This window comes from Diplodia corticola (assembly GCF_001883845.1).
Source record: "Diplodia corticola strain CBS 112549 chromosome Unknown scaffold2, whole genome shotgun sequence".
Taxonomy (NCBI): domain Eukaryota; kingdom Fungi; phylum Ascomycota; class Dothideomycetes; order Botryosphaeriales; family Botryosphaeriaceae; genus Diplodia; species Diplodia corticola.
Window position 1 is genome coordinate 579,881 of NW_017971481.1, and position 11,789 is coordinate 591,669.

At 58.5% G+C, this 11,789-nt stretch overlaps 5 protein-coding genes across 5 annotated transcripts; 2 read left to right on the plus strand and 3 right to left on the minus strand.

Moving 5' to 3' along the window:
- Nucleotides 1-171: 171 nt before the first annotated feature.
- Nucleotides 172-1,200, plus strand: BKCO1_2000197 (thioesterase family protein; the record flags this gene model as incomplete). The annotated part of the gene is made up of 8 exons (XM_020272393.1): nt 172-204; nt 266-306; nt 361-373; nt 488-596; nt 664-735; nt 812-877; nt 947-1,025; nt 1,104-1,200. 8 exons carry the CDS (start codon nt 172-174, stop codon nt 1,198-1,200), a joined length of 510 nt encoding a protein of 169 aa, XP_020134836.1.
- Nucleotides 1,201-1,362: 162 nt separating this feature from the next.
- BKCO1_2000198 (rna polymerase ii mediator complex component) lies at nt 1,363-3,406 on the minus strand (the record flags this gene model as incomplete). The annotated part of the gene is made up of 2 exons (XM_020272394.1): nt 1,363-3,058; nt 3,111-3,406. 2 exons carry the CDS (start codon nt 3,404-3,406, stop codon nt 1,363-1,365), a joined length of 1,992 nt encoding a protein of 663 aa, XP_020134841.1.
- A 409-nt stretch (nt 3,407-3,815) lies between these two features.
- On the plus strand, nt 3,816-5,323 carry BKCO1_2000199 (imp-specific 5-nucleotidase 1; the record flags this gene model as incomplete). The annotated part of the gene is made up of 4 exons (XM_020272395.1): nt 3,816-3,965; nt 4,024-4,171; nt 4,233-5,027; nt 5,076-5,323. 4 exons carry the CDS (start codon nt 3,816-3,818, stop codon nt 5,321-5,323), a joined length of 1,341 nt encoding a protein of 446 aa, XP_020134840.1.
- A 475-nt stretch (nt 5,324-5,798) lies between these two features.
- On the minus strand, nt 5,799-7,307 carry BKCO1_2000200 (uncharacterized protein; the record flags this gene model as incomplete). Its single annotated transcript, XM_020272398.1, has 1 exon — nt 5,799-7,307. One exon carries the CDS (start codon nt 7,305-7,307, stop codon nt 5,799-5,801), a length of 1,509 nt encoding a protein of 502 aa, XP_020134859.1.
- Nucleotides 7,308-8,717: 1,410 nt separating this feature from the next.
- On the minus strand, nt 8,718-11,141 carry BKCO1_2000201 (6-phosphofructokinase; the record flags this gene model as incomplete). The annotated part of the gene is made up of 3 exons (XM_020272399.1): nt 8,718-8,917; nt 8,971-9,889; nt 9,942-11,141. 3 exons carry the CDS (start codon nt 11,139-11,141, stop codon nt 8,718-8,720), a joined length of 2,319 nt encoding a protein of 772 aa, XP_020134858.1.
- Nucleotides 11,142-11,789: the final 648 nt, after the last annotated feature.

Consider the following 11,789-nt stretch of genomic DNA (forward strand, 5'->3'; position numbering starts at 1 on the left):
CTGGTGGTTTGACGTTTGGCAGCGCAGCTACAATGCAGTTGCCGGGACGCGCACGCGAGTCAGGGACTCACAGCTGCCTGTAGGGCTGAATGAATCCCCGGCCCGCCGAGCGACGTCACCGCTCCCCAGAACATCCCCGCCGCCTGCACGAGGTGTTGTATCCCATCAATCATGTCTCCGAAAACGCTCAAGTTCGTGAACTCGGTAGGCGTGCCAATCCATGCTGCCGCTCGATTGGGTCTATACTAATGCCCCTTGCCCTCAGGTCTGGAAGTCATTCCAAGCCACCTCCGGCCTGGAGCCGAGGTAGAACCTCGCCCCTCGCCCGTGGTATTTTTTGACTGACGGTTGATCTACCAGGCTTCTTAATAATGTGCGTGATTTTGTCCTGTCTGTGTTGTTGGGATTTGATTCCACCACCCCGACGTCTTGCTCCAGCATCATGAGTTTCAGAGCACCTAATTCTCCAAGCTAATTCTCCAATAAGCTCCGCATCACCAATGCCATCCCAGGCCGTGTGAAATTCGAACTCGACATTGAGAGGCATCACACCAACCGGCTGAAGATTCTCCACGGCGGCACCATCGCTAGCATGGGTGCGCACAAAACCTTTCCCAACCCTTAATTCCGCAATCAAAGCTCCTATCTGATACGTGCTCGCAGTTGACCTCGGTGGCTCGCTCGCTGTGGCTTCAAGGGGCCTTTTCGCAACGGGCGTCTCGACAGACTTGAATGGTATGCGCTTTGTCCCAGACAAGTCAGCAACATCATACGCGAAGGGGGTCCTAACTTAGTTCACGCTTGCTTATAGTGACCTACCTTAACTCCGGCGGCACAGAGGGGAATACCATCCGCGCCGAGGTGACCTGTGACAAGTGTGCGTCGAAGCTATTCCGCAACGGTCTAGTTGAAGAGGGTCAATTCAGCTGACGCTTCCATGATACAGTCGGCAAGACTCTGGCGTATACGAATGTCAAGTTCCTCAACGACAAGAACGAGGTCGTTGCGCGTGGAAGCCACACGAAGTGAGTAACTGCCAATTTCCCTCAATATATCTATCCCAGCCCAGTGGAGTTCCCAGTCATTCTAATCCGGTGAGATAGGTATGTGACGTTAGCTTGGAAGGACCCGAACAATATTGTTGAGGAAATCAAGTCGGAAGAGGCGGCCTCAAAGGAGTCGGGAGAAACAAAGCAGTGAATACTAGAGGGCTAAAGCTTCATAGATCATTCATGAAACTGGTAGATTGGGAACATAGACCAGACCGTATCGAGGTAAATGATGCATGGTCTTCATTGGTGGTATCTCAATCTCAGTCTAAATATAACGTCTGACTCAGCTTGCGTGCATGGAAAGTCTAGCCTAACTAGGCAACGACACGTTCAAAAAAGCACCAACGACTTCTTTGAAGCTTCTGCTTTCCCCATCATCCTTCCGCCACACAGCCTCATCTCCGCCCAGCTGAGCATCAAGGGCGTACCACCTCACCTTTAGACACCCTTCTTTTCCGGAAATGTGGGTTGCCAGCTGTAGCATCACTGCTTCTTTGTTCTCCCCTCTCCTTACAAAATACGACAGTTCTGGGAGCCGATTCTTAGCATTCCTGGCTTGCAGATTCGAACGGTCCCTCATGGCGAGATTAAGCGACAGATCCATGGACATGGCATGGTCGATGTACTCTTGAAGGGCATCTAGCGCGTCAAAAGAGAGGATTCGCTTCTGAGCTTGTCGATTGTCACGGTAGAGAATACCAGCAAGTGCGGGAGGTATCGTGAGGCTGATATCAGTGCCCTGAATGTGCGGGGCAATAGGCGTTCGAAGTGTGACTGTGAGTTCCTGCCGTAACGCCGCAGCCTCGTCCAACGTTGAAGGCAAAGAAAAAGTCGCTGTGGTATGCAGAGGCCGAGATAGTACCGTCATCAGGGCATCCAGTTGTGGAAGACGACTCCGATCAGAGTGGACTGTATTGATCGCCTCCGAGAGGTTTGCGTATGCTGACTCAAGGTTGATGTTGAGAGAAATCCCAGCCCGCGCCAGAACATGCTGAATAGACGACAAATGTGATCTGAGAGCAGTGGCGGTGTTGTAATGATAGATGAAATTCAGCATGATTCGGATGATGGGAAGTTGTGGTTCGGGTCGAGGGCGGTCAGTCATGGGAAGAGGCTGCTGGGTGCGCTTTCTCAATCTCTGGCTGTGAATGTAGGTCAACAAGAGACGCAGCGTGAGGGCAACATCATTAGCCAGGCCATCTTCGGGTCGCCTAGAGAGAAGCTCTTCCGCATCTTCAACGCCGATGAGATCGACATGGATCTCGCGCTTCTGACCCGGCTCGCTGGCTTCGTACTCTGGGTTCGCGGGAATGATGATGACGTGATCTCGGAACTGTGTCTTGTAGGACAGCAGTTGGCGAGTTTCCATGGTCATCTCGTGGAACAGCTCTTGTTCAAAGAGGGAATCCCTTGCCCTCCGAATCAGATCCTCAATCTCCAGATCGCTTTGCTGGGCAAAAACCAGGTTGTTCTGTTCCGAAGTGCCCACGGTCTTTCCACACTCGACGATGCGAACGCGAATGGTCTTGGGCTTCTGGACAAGAGCTTGATCAAGTATGATGTTGCCGTCTTCCTTGGCGCGTAGAGGGGCAAACCCACGGGCTTGGAACCTATCGCTTGCCTCGAGGAACCCAAACTGGACGCCAAGGGTGCCGCTCTCGCGGGGCACTCTGCGCAGCGACCACCCCCTCTTTTTGACGGACAGGATCTGGCCCCAGTACTGGGTCTCTTTCCGCACCTCTTTCTCGAGCTTCGTGGCGGCCTGCAAAAGCGAATCGGCAGAGGCGCCAAGGCCCTCCATTGTCCAGCCCTTTGCGACGAGATCCTGCTGCTTCTTCTGACGCTCATCCAACTGCTTGACCGGCCACTTGTCGTAGGAGAAGGATCCTTCGGGGACGCCGCTTTGCTTCAGGGTAGGCGACATGTAGTTGGAGCCGCGGGGATTATCCTTGGAGAGAAGCAGGCCAAGGAAGTCGATGGTGTACAGGATTTCCTGCTGGGCATCACTGCGCATGATCAGCGATACAGGACTGTCGGGCTGGGCAGGGCGGATCGTACTTGATGTGCTTGAACATGTCGGCCTTGGCTTCGCGAAGCTCGTCGGCGCGCTTTTTCGCGTCGTCGCCGGCTTCTTCGTCGTCGTCCTGGGCCTCTTCGGCGTCGGCAAGGCCAGCCTGCTGGGCAGCGGCCATCTCTGCGAGCTTGTCCTCGTCCATGTGGCGGAATTGGCCGAACTGGGCGGAGATGCGCTGGAGCTGCGTCATGAGCGACTCGTCAGCGTCGGAGCTGGAGGGGGCGGGGCGCAGGGCCAATGGCAGCTCGGCGCTGCCGCCCGACAGCTCGGAGTCGGCCATGGTTCCTGGACGCTCCTGGACGATGCGCGGGGGGGAGAGGCGTGCGAGGTGGTGGTTGAAGACGCGGCGGCGGGTGGCAGAGCAGAAGCAGAGCGGTGGAAGGCTGCCGGCTGCCAGCTGCGGCGCTAGCGACGGGTGCAGGGCGGCGCATAGCGCAGGGGCCGCGCAGGGCGTATCGATAAGCCAAGCGACGCGACGCCGTGACGCGCCCGGGCGGCGGCCAGCTCCGACGCGGAGAACCCAGCTGGCACCTAGCTAGCACCCCAGAGCTCTGGCTGCTCTCGGCGCCACGTTCCTCTCCTCTACTGCCCCTCCTGAAATCCAGTAAGCAACCATGACAACCAGGTACAGAGTCGAGTGTGAGTGCCCCCGGGCTGCCCAGCGCCGCCGCCGGCTGACCGTCGTCCAGATGCACTCAAGGTGCGTCTTCACTCCCGCTCTCGGCCGCCGCAGCCTGCTGATCGCCTCCGCAGACACACCGGCGCGACCAATTGGTACCTCCCCCTCCCCACGCCATGGCCGACACCCTGCTGACTTGGTGCAGATCGAATGGATCAAGGTGCCCAGCCCCCGCCGCGTCTTCCCCGTCCGCAAGCTGATGAGGCTGATGTGGCCAGGGCCTTCTGGCCGTCCCGTTCGTGCTGCACTCGCAGCCGACGGCCGTGTTTGAGCCGCACCGCCAGAGCACCGAGCAGATGGCCGCCATCGCCCACCGCCGCTACGGCGAGATCATGCGCGACGTCGAGGAGCTAATCAACGACCACAGTGCGTGCCTGCCTGCCCCTAGCATTGCCTGTTCCGTAGCCGTGTCTAAGCCATGTGTCAGTCGCCCACCAGCGCGCCGGCACCGAGCAGAACTCAAAGCTCAAGTTGCTTGTGCCTGCCGTGTCCAAGTTCTTCACCCCCCTGGTTCTCCACGATGCCTTCGTCTACCAGGACAAGCGCCGATTCATCAGCCACCGCCGCTTCGTCGCCCCTTCGTTCAACGACGTCCGCCTGATCCTCAACACCGCCCAAGTCATGTCTCTCGTGCGTGCCGGTCCCCTTGACCTGATCACTTTCGACGGTGATGTCACCCTCTACGACGACGGCCAGTCCCTGGTCCCTGAGAACTCTGTTATTCCGCGCATCATGGGCTTGCTGCGGAAGGGCACCCGAATCGGCATCGTGACCGCTGCCGGTTACACCGAGGGTGCGCGCTACTACGAGCGTCTGCATGGCCTGCTTGATGCCATCCGCGCCTCCGACATGCCGACCGAGTACAAGCAGAACCTCATTGTCATGGGCGGTGAAAGCAGCTACCTGTTCAAGTACTCGGCCGAGGAGAAGCACCTCCTCCAGTGGGTCCCCCGAAAGGACTGGATCCTCGAGGACATGCGTTCGTGGACCGAGGAGGATGTGTCGTTGCTGCTCGACGTAGCCGAGACGGCACTCCGAGAATGCGTGAACAACATGCGGCTGTCTGCAATGGTCATCCGGAAGGACCGCGCCGTCGGTATTGTGCCCGCCAATCCCGGCGCGAGGTTCGCAAGAGAGCAGCTGGAGGAAACTGTCCTGGTGACGCAGAAGATCCTGGAGATGTCCGAGGTTGGGAGACGGCTGCCGTTCTGTGCTTTCAACGGTGAGTTGCCGTCCTTGCCCTTAGAGCTGCTGCTAATGCCATTCAAAGGTGGGAACGACGTCTTCGTCGACATTGGCGACAAGTCGTGGGGTGTGCTCTCCTGTCAGCGCTTCTTTGGTGGCATCGAAGGGAGCAAAACGCTCCACGTCGGCGATCAATTCCTTTCCGCCGGCGCCAACGATTTCAAGGCTCGCCTTGCCTGTACCACGGCTTGGATCGCCAACCCCGCAGAGACATGCGCTCTTCTGGACGAGATTGCTGAACTCGACGAGATGCAACAAAGGAAGCAGGTGTGACCCTCGATGGAAATCTCTCAACTTTCCCTACCGGATGTTGCAATTTTGGCTTGGAGTTATTTGGCTGACAACCGTGCTGGAAGGACGTCGAGTGAGTCCATGAAGGCCCATGGAGTCAGGATACCAGGGAATCATGTCGATGGAGTTATGAAGGAATTGAATTCAGCTGTCTTGGAAGAACTGCCGCTATGCGCAAGCAATCCTTCCAGAACACTGCGCACATACTCAAGGCTGTCAGTCTACTGGCTGCGGATGCCGATGATGCTACACAACTACCACTTTTAAACGCCTAATGACAAATAGAAAATAAACCATCTTCTTGGCACTTTCGTCCTTTTTTATTGTTCAGGCGCTTCTAATCAGGAGCCCCTGGAAAGCAGGTCACCTCTCATTCCACATGGAACCTTCGCAACCCGATACTACTTGATCCGCTTCCCTCCCTCCATCGTACCGTCTCTCAGTCCCAGCGGCACCATCATCCATCCATGTTCGGTCCCCTGGGCGGCATCGCACGCGGACGAAACTCGCCCACGGCCGGGTTGAAGGTAGACGTCATCTGGTACTGGCGGAGTTGCCAGTACTGCGGCGTACCAACCGCGGTCGGCGGAGCGGGGTACCAGCACACGTTCCCCGGCGTCTGGGACGGGTGGTGATGGGCGCCAACGGTGCTCACGGGAGGGGCCATAAAGGCGGCAGGGTTCGTGTGGGGAGAGATCAAACCTGCCGGAACAAACTCTGTGGCCCGCGGGCTCAGGGTGCTCACCACCGGCGACACCACCGGGGTCGTGTCCCGGACGGTGTTCATCCACGTCCAGGGTCGCTCCGCAAGGCGCTCACATCGGCGGCGATACTGGGCCTGCTTGGCGGCCTCGAGCTTGGCCTCGTACTCGACTCTCATGAAATGAGTTCTCGGGGACTCCAAAGACCCGTTCTGGTAGGCGGAGGCAGTCGCCATGTGATCCTGGTATGGATGCGCAATCGGGGTCGGGAACGGGTGGAATTGGCCAGGATATCCGGCGTCGGCTCCAGCGTATGGGTTCGCGCCGTGTCCTTCGTAGGACATGGCCATTGCGTCTTGCTGCGGTCCCTGCTGTCGCTGCTGCTGCTGCTTCTGGTGGTGGTGGTGGTGCGCACCGTCGGTGCCGGCGCCATTGTTCACGGAACCGCCAACAGGCCGGCCATGGGGGGCATGCGGCTTGTAAGCGCTCTTCGGGTGACCGTACTTACCCCTACTCCCCGACCAAGTCTTGCGCCTGATCTCTGCCTTTTCCCTCTCCTCCTCTTCCGCCGCCACGGCATCCTCCCCTGTCTGCAGCCGGAACGCCGCCTCGACATCCTCAACCAGCTTCATCTGCGCCTCGAATGCGACTCCGCCCGTCGCAGGACCGTCCGCGGCAGCAGCAACAACAACACCAACAACAGATCCCGAACCACATCCACTAGCACCGTCTTCCTCTTCTTCTCCGCCACCGCCTGAAGTAGTCTCGCCCCCACCGTCAGCAGTACCACCACAGGCAGAACGCAGAGGCGCAGCAGCACCACCACCACCAACCTCTCCGCCATCCTCCTCCCCCTCCTCCTCCCCCTCCTTCCCCTCCTCCTCCCCCTCCTCCTCCTCCAGCGTATCCTCCCACCTCGGATGCCACCCGGACGTCGCCGTCGCCAGGCGGTCGGGGCCGGCGCCCGCCACCGCGGTGGGCACGACGGGCGCGCGCAGCTCGTCGTAGACGTAGTGGCCGCGGCTGAACCAGTGGCGCAGCGACGTGAGCGGCTGCGGCTGGCGCACGCCGCTGACGTGGATGAAGCGGCTGGGCTCCGTGACGGGCTTTCTTTGGCTGGTGGTGGTGCTGTTGCTGTTGCTAGCGCTCGTGCTCGTGTTCATGCCCGTGTGGGCGGTGGTGTTGGGGGGAGGGTGGTGGTGGTGGAGGGGTGCGGGTGCGGATGTCGGTGGGGTTGGCGTTGGCGTTGGCGTGGGTGATGGCATGGTTTGTCGGGGTTTGTCGGGGTTTGTTGGTTCTTGGGTTTCTCTTTCTCTCTCTTTCTATCTCTCTCTCTCTCCCTTATCTGGAGAGCATCAGTACGGGATACGGTGTTTTGAGAGGGCATTCGACTCACCTCTGGGAGTGGTGAAGGCTCTGTTGTCGTCGTTGCGTTGCTCTGGTGCTGGAAGAGGTGGCGTTGAGGAGCTGCTCGGGCGTGAACACAAGGGAGTCGGCAGCCAGAGTTGGGCTGTAGAGGTACGGTTTGCGCCGGTTGAGCCTAGGCCAAACGTGTATGAAGATGTTTGCGTGTCTGCTTTGGCAAAGCCGAACGGTCGTGCTGCCCAAGTATGCTTCGGTCGCCGGGGGCGAAGGCCGCTCGCGCTGGCGCGGCGCCCTTGGGAAAAAGGTTTTGGGATCGCTAGGTCGAAGGTGCTCTCAGTCGAGAAAATTTGTGGTGTACGTTGTAGGTTGAGTGTTGGTGTGTGTGTGAGGAGGAAAGCCTTAGATGAGCACAAGGGTTTTTATGTGCAGCTCAAACGGTGATTGATTGTGCGTCAGATGATTTGGGAAAGAGGGTCACTGGCCAGGAAGACCTCTTTAGTACTACAGTCGCGACACAGATCTGTGCACTGGCTGTTGGCTAGTAGGTTAAAGGTATGGAGTTCATCAACCCCTGGAGCTGTATCCCCCCATCACTTCAGCTTAAGTCGACTGTGGCTTGGTACAAGCTAAAAGACAGCCTGTTACCATCTTTAAGGCTGATAGTTGTTTGCATTTCAATGCTATGTTAGACATTAAAGAGGTTTATATGATGGCATATAGCTTACGGGAGACCTCGAGATACTATATAGCTGAAAAGCCGTATGGTGTGGTATCACACGCTGCCAGGACAAAGCCAGCGAGGAAATTTTGATAGAAGCGCAATAAGTTCTTACAACGTGTAACTGATTTTAATTGGTAAGATATCGAAACGTTGCCTTGGAATAGCACTGTTCTTAAACAGGACTCCACTAAAAAACGAATTTTGCGAAGTCCCTAGCCAGTACTACGGGGAAGAAGAATCATGCATACGGTTCATTAAAGATTCTATATCACTTCTCTTGACAAAGACTGTCTACACAAGCTGTGCTTACACATAGCCGTTATACGAAGTCCCACGACCATAAGACGCAGTTGCAATATTGACTATATCGCATGCTTGGACACGTCTCAAAAGAGCGGGGAAGCTGAAAGTCTCACATTAATAAAGGAAAATGCAATATTTATTAGGAGAATCATCTATCTCATTCATGCAGCAGCAGCCTTTTTTGAGCGGAAAGTCATTATCATGACGCGAAAAATCCCATACGCCCGCAGAGAGCGCCTTGCCATCCGGTATCTAGCTACCCAAAGAAAACTCGTACAATGTTTACCTAATGGGCTTTGGGCCTGCCGCTCAGGGTGTCGATTAGGTCCTTGTAGCCCACCCAGAACTCGTCCTTGGGGCGACGGTTCGGCCAGTCCGTCTCTTCGTTCTCAACCTTCTCCATGGCGGAAAACTTGACCTTGGCGCCACGGATGCCGATGACGACAGTGCTCATGGGATCGGCGGCAATCTCGTCCTTGGTCTTGTCTGTGAAGCGTTAGTCTCGTCGTGCATTCAGGGACACTGGATCATCTGCTTACCCGCAAAGCTCTCGAGGTGCTGCATACTGCGGACACCGAATCTGGTAGCCCTCATCCTGTCCATGGGCGAAGGCTTGCCACCTTGCTGGAAGTGACCGGGCACACCGTGACGGGACTCAAAGCGGCCGTGTCCCTCCTCGCGGATGATGTCAGCAATGAGCTCAGTGCTGTACGTCTTCGACGCCTTTTCGTTCCGGAGGATGATCTTTCCACCGCCGCCAAGGCCCTTGTCCTTAGCGAAGCTCTCGCGCAGGAAATCGATATCCTTCGCCAGCATCTTAAGCGTGATGCCCTCCTCAGGGGTGTACACTGTAAGAGCCCCGACTGAAACACCAGCCAAAGTTGCAATGTAACCAGAAGCACCACCCTGGGTTTCGATGACGAAGACACGGCGGCGGGAGGCAGAGGCAGATTGTCTCATAACGTCGCAGTACTGGATGAGAGAGTTCAAGCACGTGTCGCTGCCAAGCGAGTACTCGGTTCCGGGCACGTTGTTGCTGACGGTGGCCGGCAGGACGGTCATGGGGATGCGGAGGGCGGAGTAATATTGGCGAGCCTTCCTCAGCTGGCTGACAGCGGTAAAGGCCTCGAAACCACCAACCACGAAGAGCGCTTGGATGTTGTACTGGTCGAAGATCTTGGCAACACTCTCGATACCCCCCTCCTCGTCGGCAGGAAGGCCACGGTTGGTGCCAATCTCGGAGCCACCACGGCTGACCCAGTTCTCGGCATCGAGCCAGTGAATCTCGCGGACGGAGCTCAGGGGCTTATCGGCATGGTGGCGGCAGAGACCGGGGAACCCGTTGTAGAGGGCGACGGGGGTATGACCGCGGGCCAAGCAGTAAGCAACAGCTGCGCGGCTAGCAGCGTTCATACCACCTGCCGGAGCACCGACGTGGATGATACCGACACGCATACGCTGAGTACGTTAGCTGGAATCCAATGCTCTTAAGACAAGACGTAGTCCTTACCTTCTCCGCCGGAAGCTGCAAGCCGGGGGTCTTGGCAGAGGTCATGATTTGGTAGGCGGCGTGGTACTCGGCGAACTCGACATCACGCAGGCTCATAGCACGATCGAAGTCCTTGACCTTGATGGCAGCGGCGACCTCGTGGGTCTGCTTCACGGCCTCCATAAGAGGGCGACGGACAATCTTGTTCTCCAGAATGCAAATGACAGGGCTGGGCGTCTCAGGAGTGGCGTCCAACACGGCATTGACAGCCTCGGCGCCCTGGAGGGTTGAAAGCATGCGGTCGTAGGCACAAGCCTCACCACCTCTCTGGACGTGGCCAAGAGTGGTGATTCTGGTGTCCAGCTTGAGCTGGTTTGCGAGCAGGTCCTTGACGGTGTTGGGGGTAATGGGGGTGAGATTGGAGTCGTGTGCACCCTCGGCGACAATGACCATGGTCTTGCGCTTGCCCTCTTCACGGTGCTTCATGACGATCTTGCTGAGATCCTGCTGCCAATCCTCACCCGGCGGCTTCTCCGGAAGGAAGACGTAGTCAGCGCCGCTGGCAACACCAGCCATCAGGGCCAACCAGCCGCAGTGTCTGCCCATGACCTCAATGACGAAAGCTCTTTGGTGGGACGAGGCGGTGGAGTCCAGCTTGTCAATTGCCTCGCAAATGACGCCGAGGGAGGTGTAGGCGCCAATGGTCGCGTCGGTTCCGGCGAGATCGTTGTCAATGGAGCCAACGAGACCGACAATGTTGAGGTGGCGGAAGGGCTCGACCTGCTCGGCGGTAAGCTCCTTCTTCTGCACCAGCTCGTCGACGAGGCTGGGCCATTCGGATCTGAAAAGGTCGGCACCCGTCAAGCTGCCGTCTCCACCGCAAATGACGAGGGCGTCGATGCCCTTATGAATCATGTTCTTGGCAGCCTGCAGGCGGCCGGGGCGCTCTCTGAAGGTCATGCAACGCGCAGTGCCGATGAGAGTGCCGCCCTCGGAGAGCCAGCCGCGGACGTCTTCCCAGACCATGGGACGGATCATGTCGCCGCCCTGGACGAGGCCCTCGTAGCCCTCGTAGATGGCGTAGGCCTCGCAGCCGCGGTGGATGGCCATGCGCACGACGGCTCGCACGGCGCCGTTCATGCCGGGGGCATCGCCGCCGGAGGTCATGACACCAATGCGGCGCTTCTTGCCCTCGAGGGGCGGCGGCGGCTGGGCAGACATGGCGTGGGCGGTGTTTGTTTATTCAGTGCGGAAGCGGTGGGGGGGTTCGGATGGCGGGGTCTCAACAGTGCGCGGGGCGAGAAGTGGCGGAGGAGGGGGGGATGCAAAAGGTGCAGAGGGTGAAGAAAGAAGGCGGCCAGAGGAAGGAGCAGAGCGGGTTGAGGGCTGAGACAGGCAGCTTTAGACTCGGGCGCGAAGCTGGCAGCCGTGACACAAGAGCCCGCCGCGGCCGCTGCGCGAGCTTGCAGCTGAGATTTTTGGGCGTGGGGCCTTGCGTCATATCCCGACGCGCAGGGTCCCGGCGCTCCCCTCCGCTGATACCGCATGCTACGGTACGTATTTCATTACACCAGCCCGCTCCCGCATGGTCGACCTCCGCCGCAGCCTCGCCGTGGCTCTGCCCGTCTCGACGCCCGGTGGGCAGCAGCAGCTCCAGCAGCTCCGGCGCGGGCTCGCGGTGCGTGGTGACGGCACATGCAGCACGCCTGGCGCGCGATACGCTGCGGCAGGCGGCGGGGGGCGCCTGTCGGCATGCCGAGGGCGGGTGGCTGCTCGGGCGACGGCGTTTCGATCCAACTGCCAACGCGTTCCGCAGCACAAGGGCGCCGTTTGACGCCTCGCCCGCCAGCGCGTTGCCGCCGCGTCTCT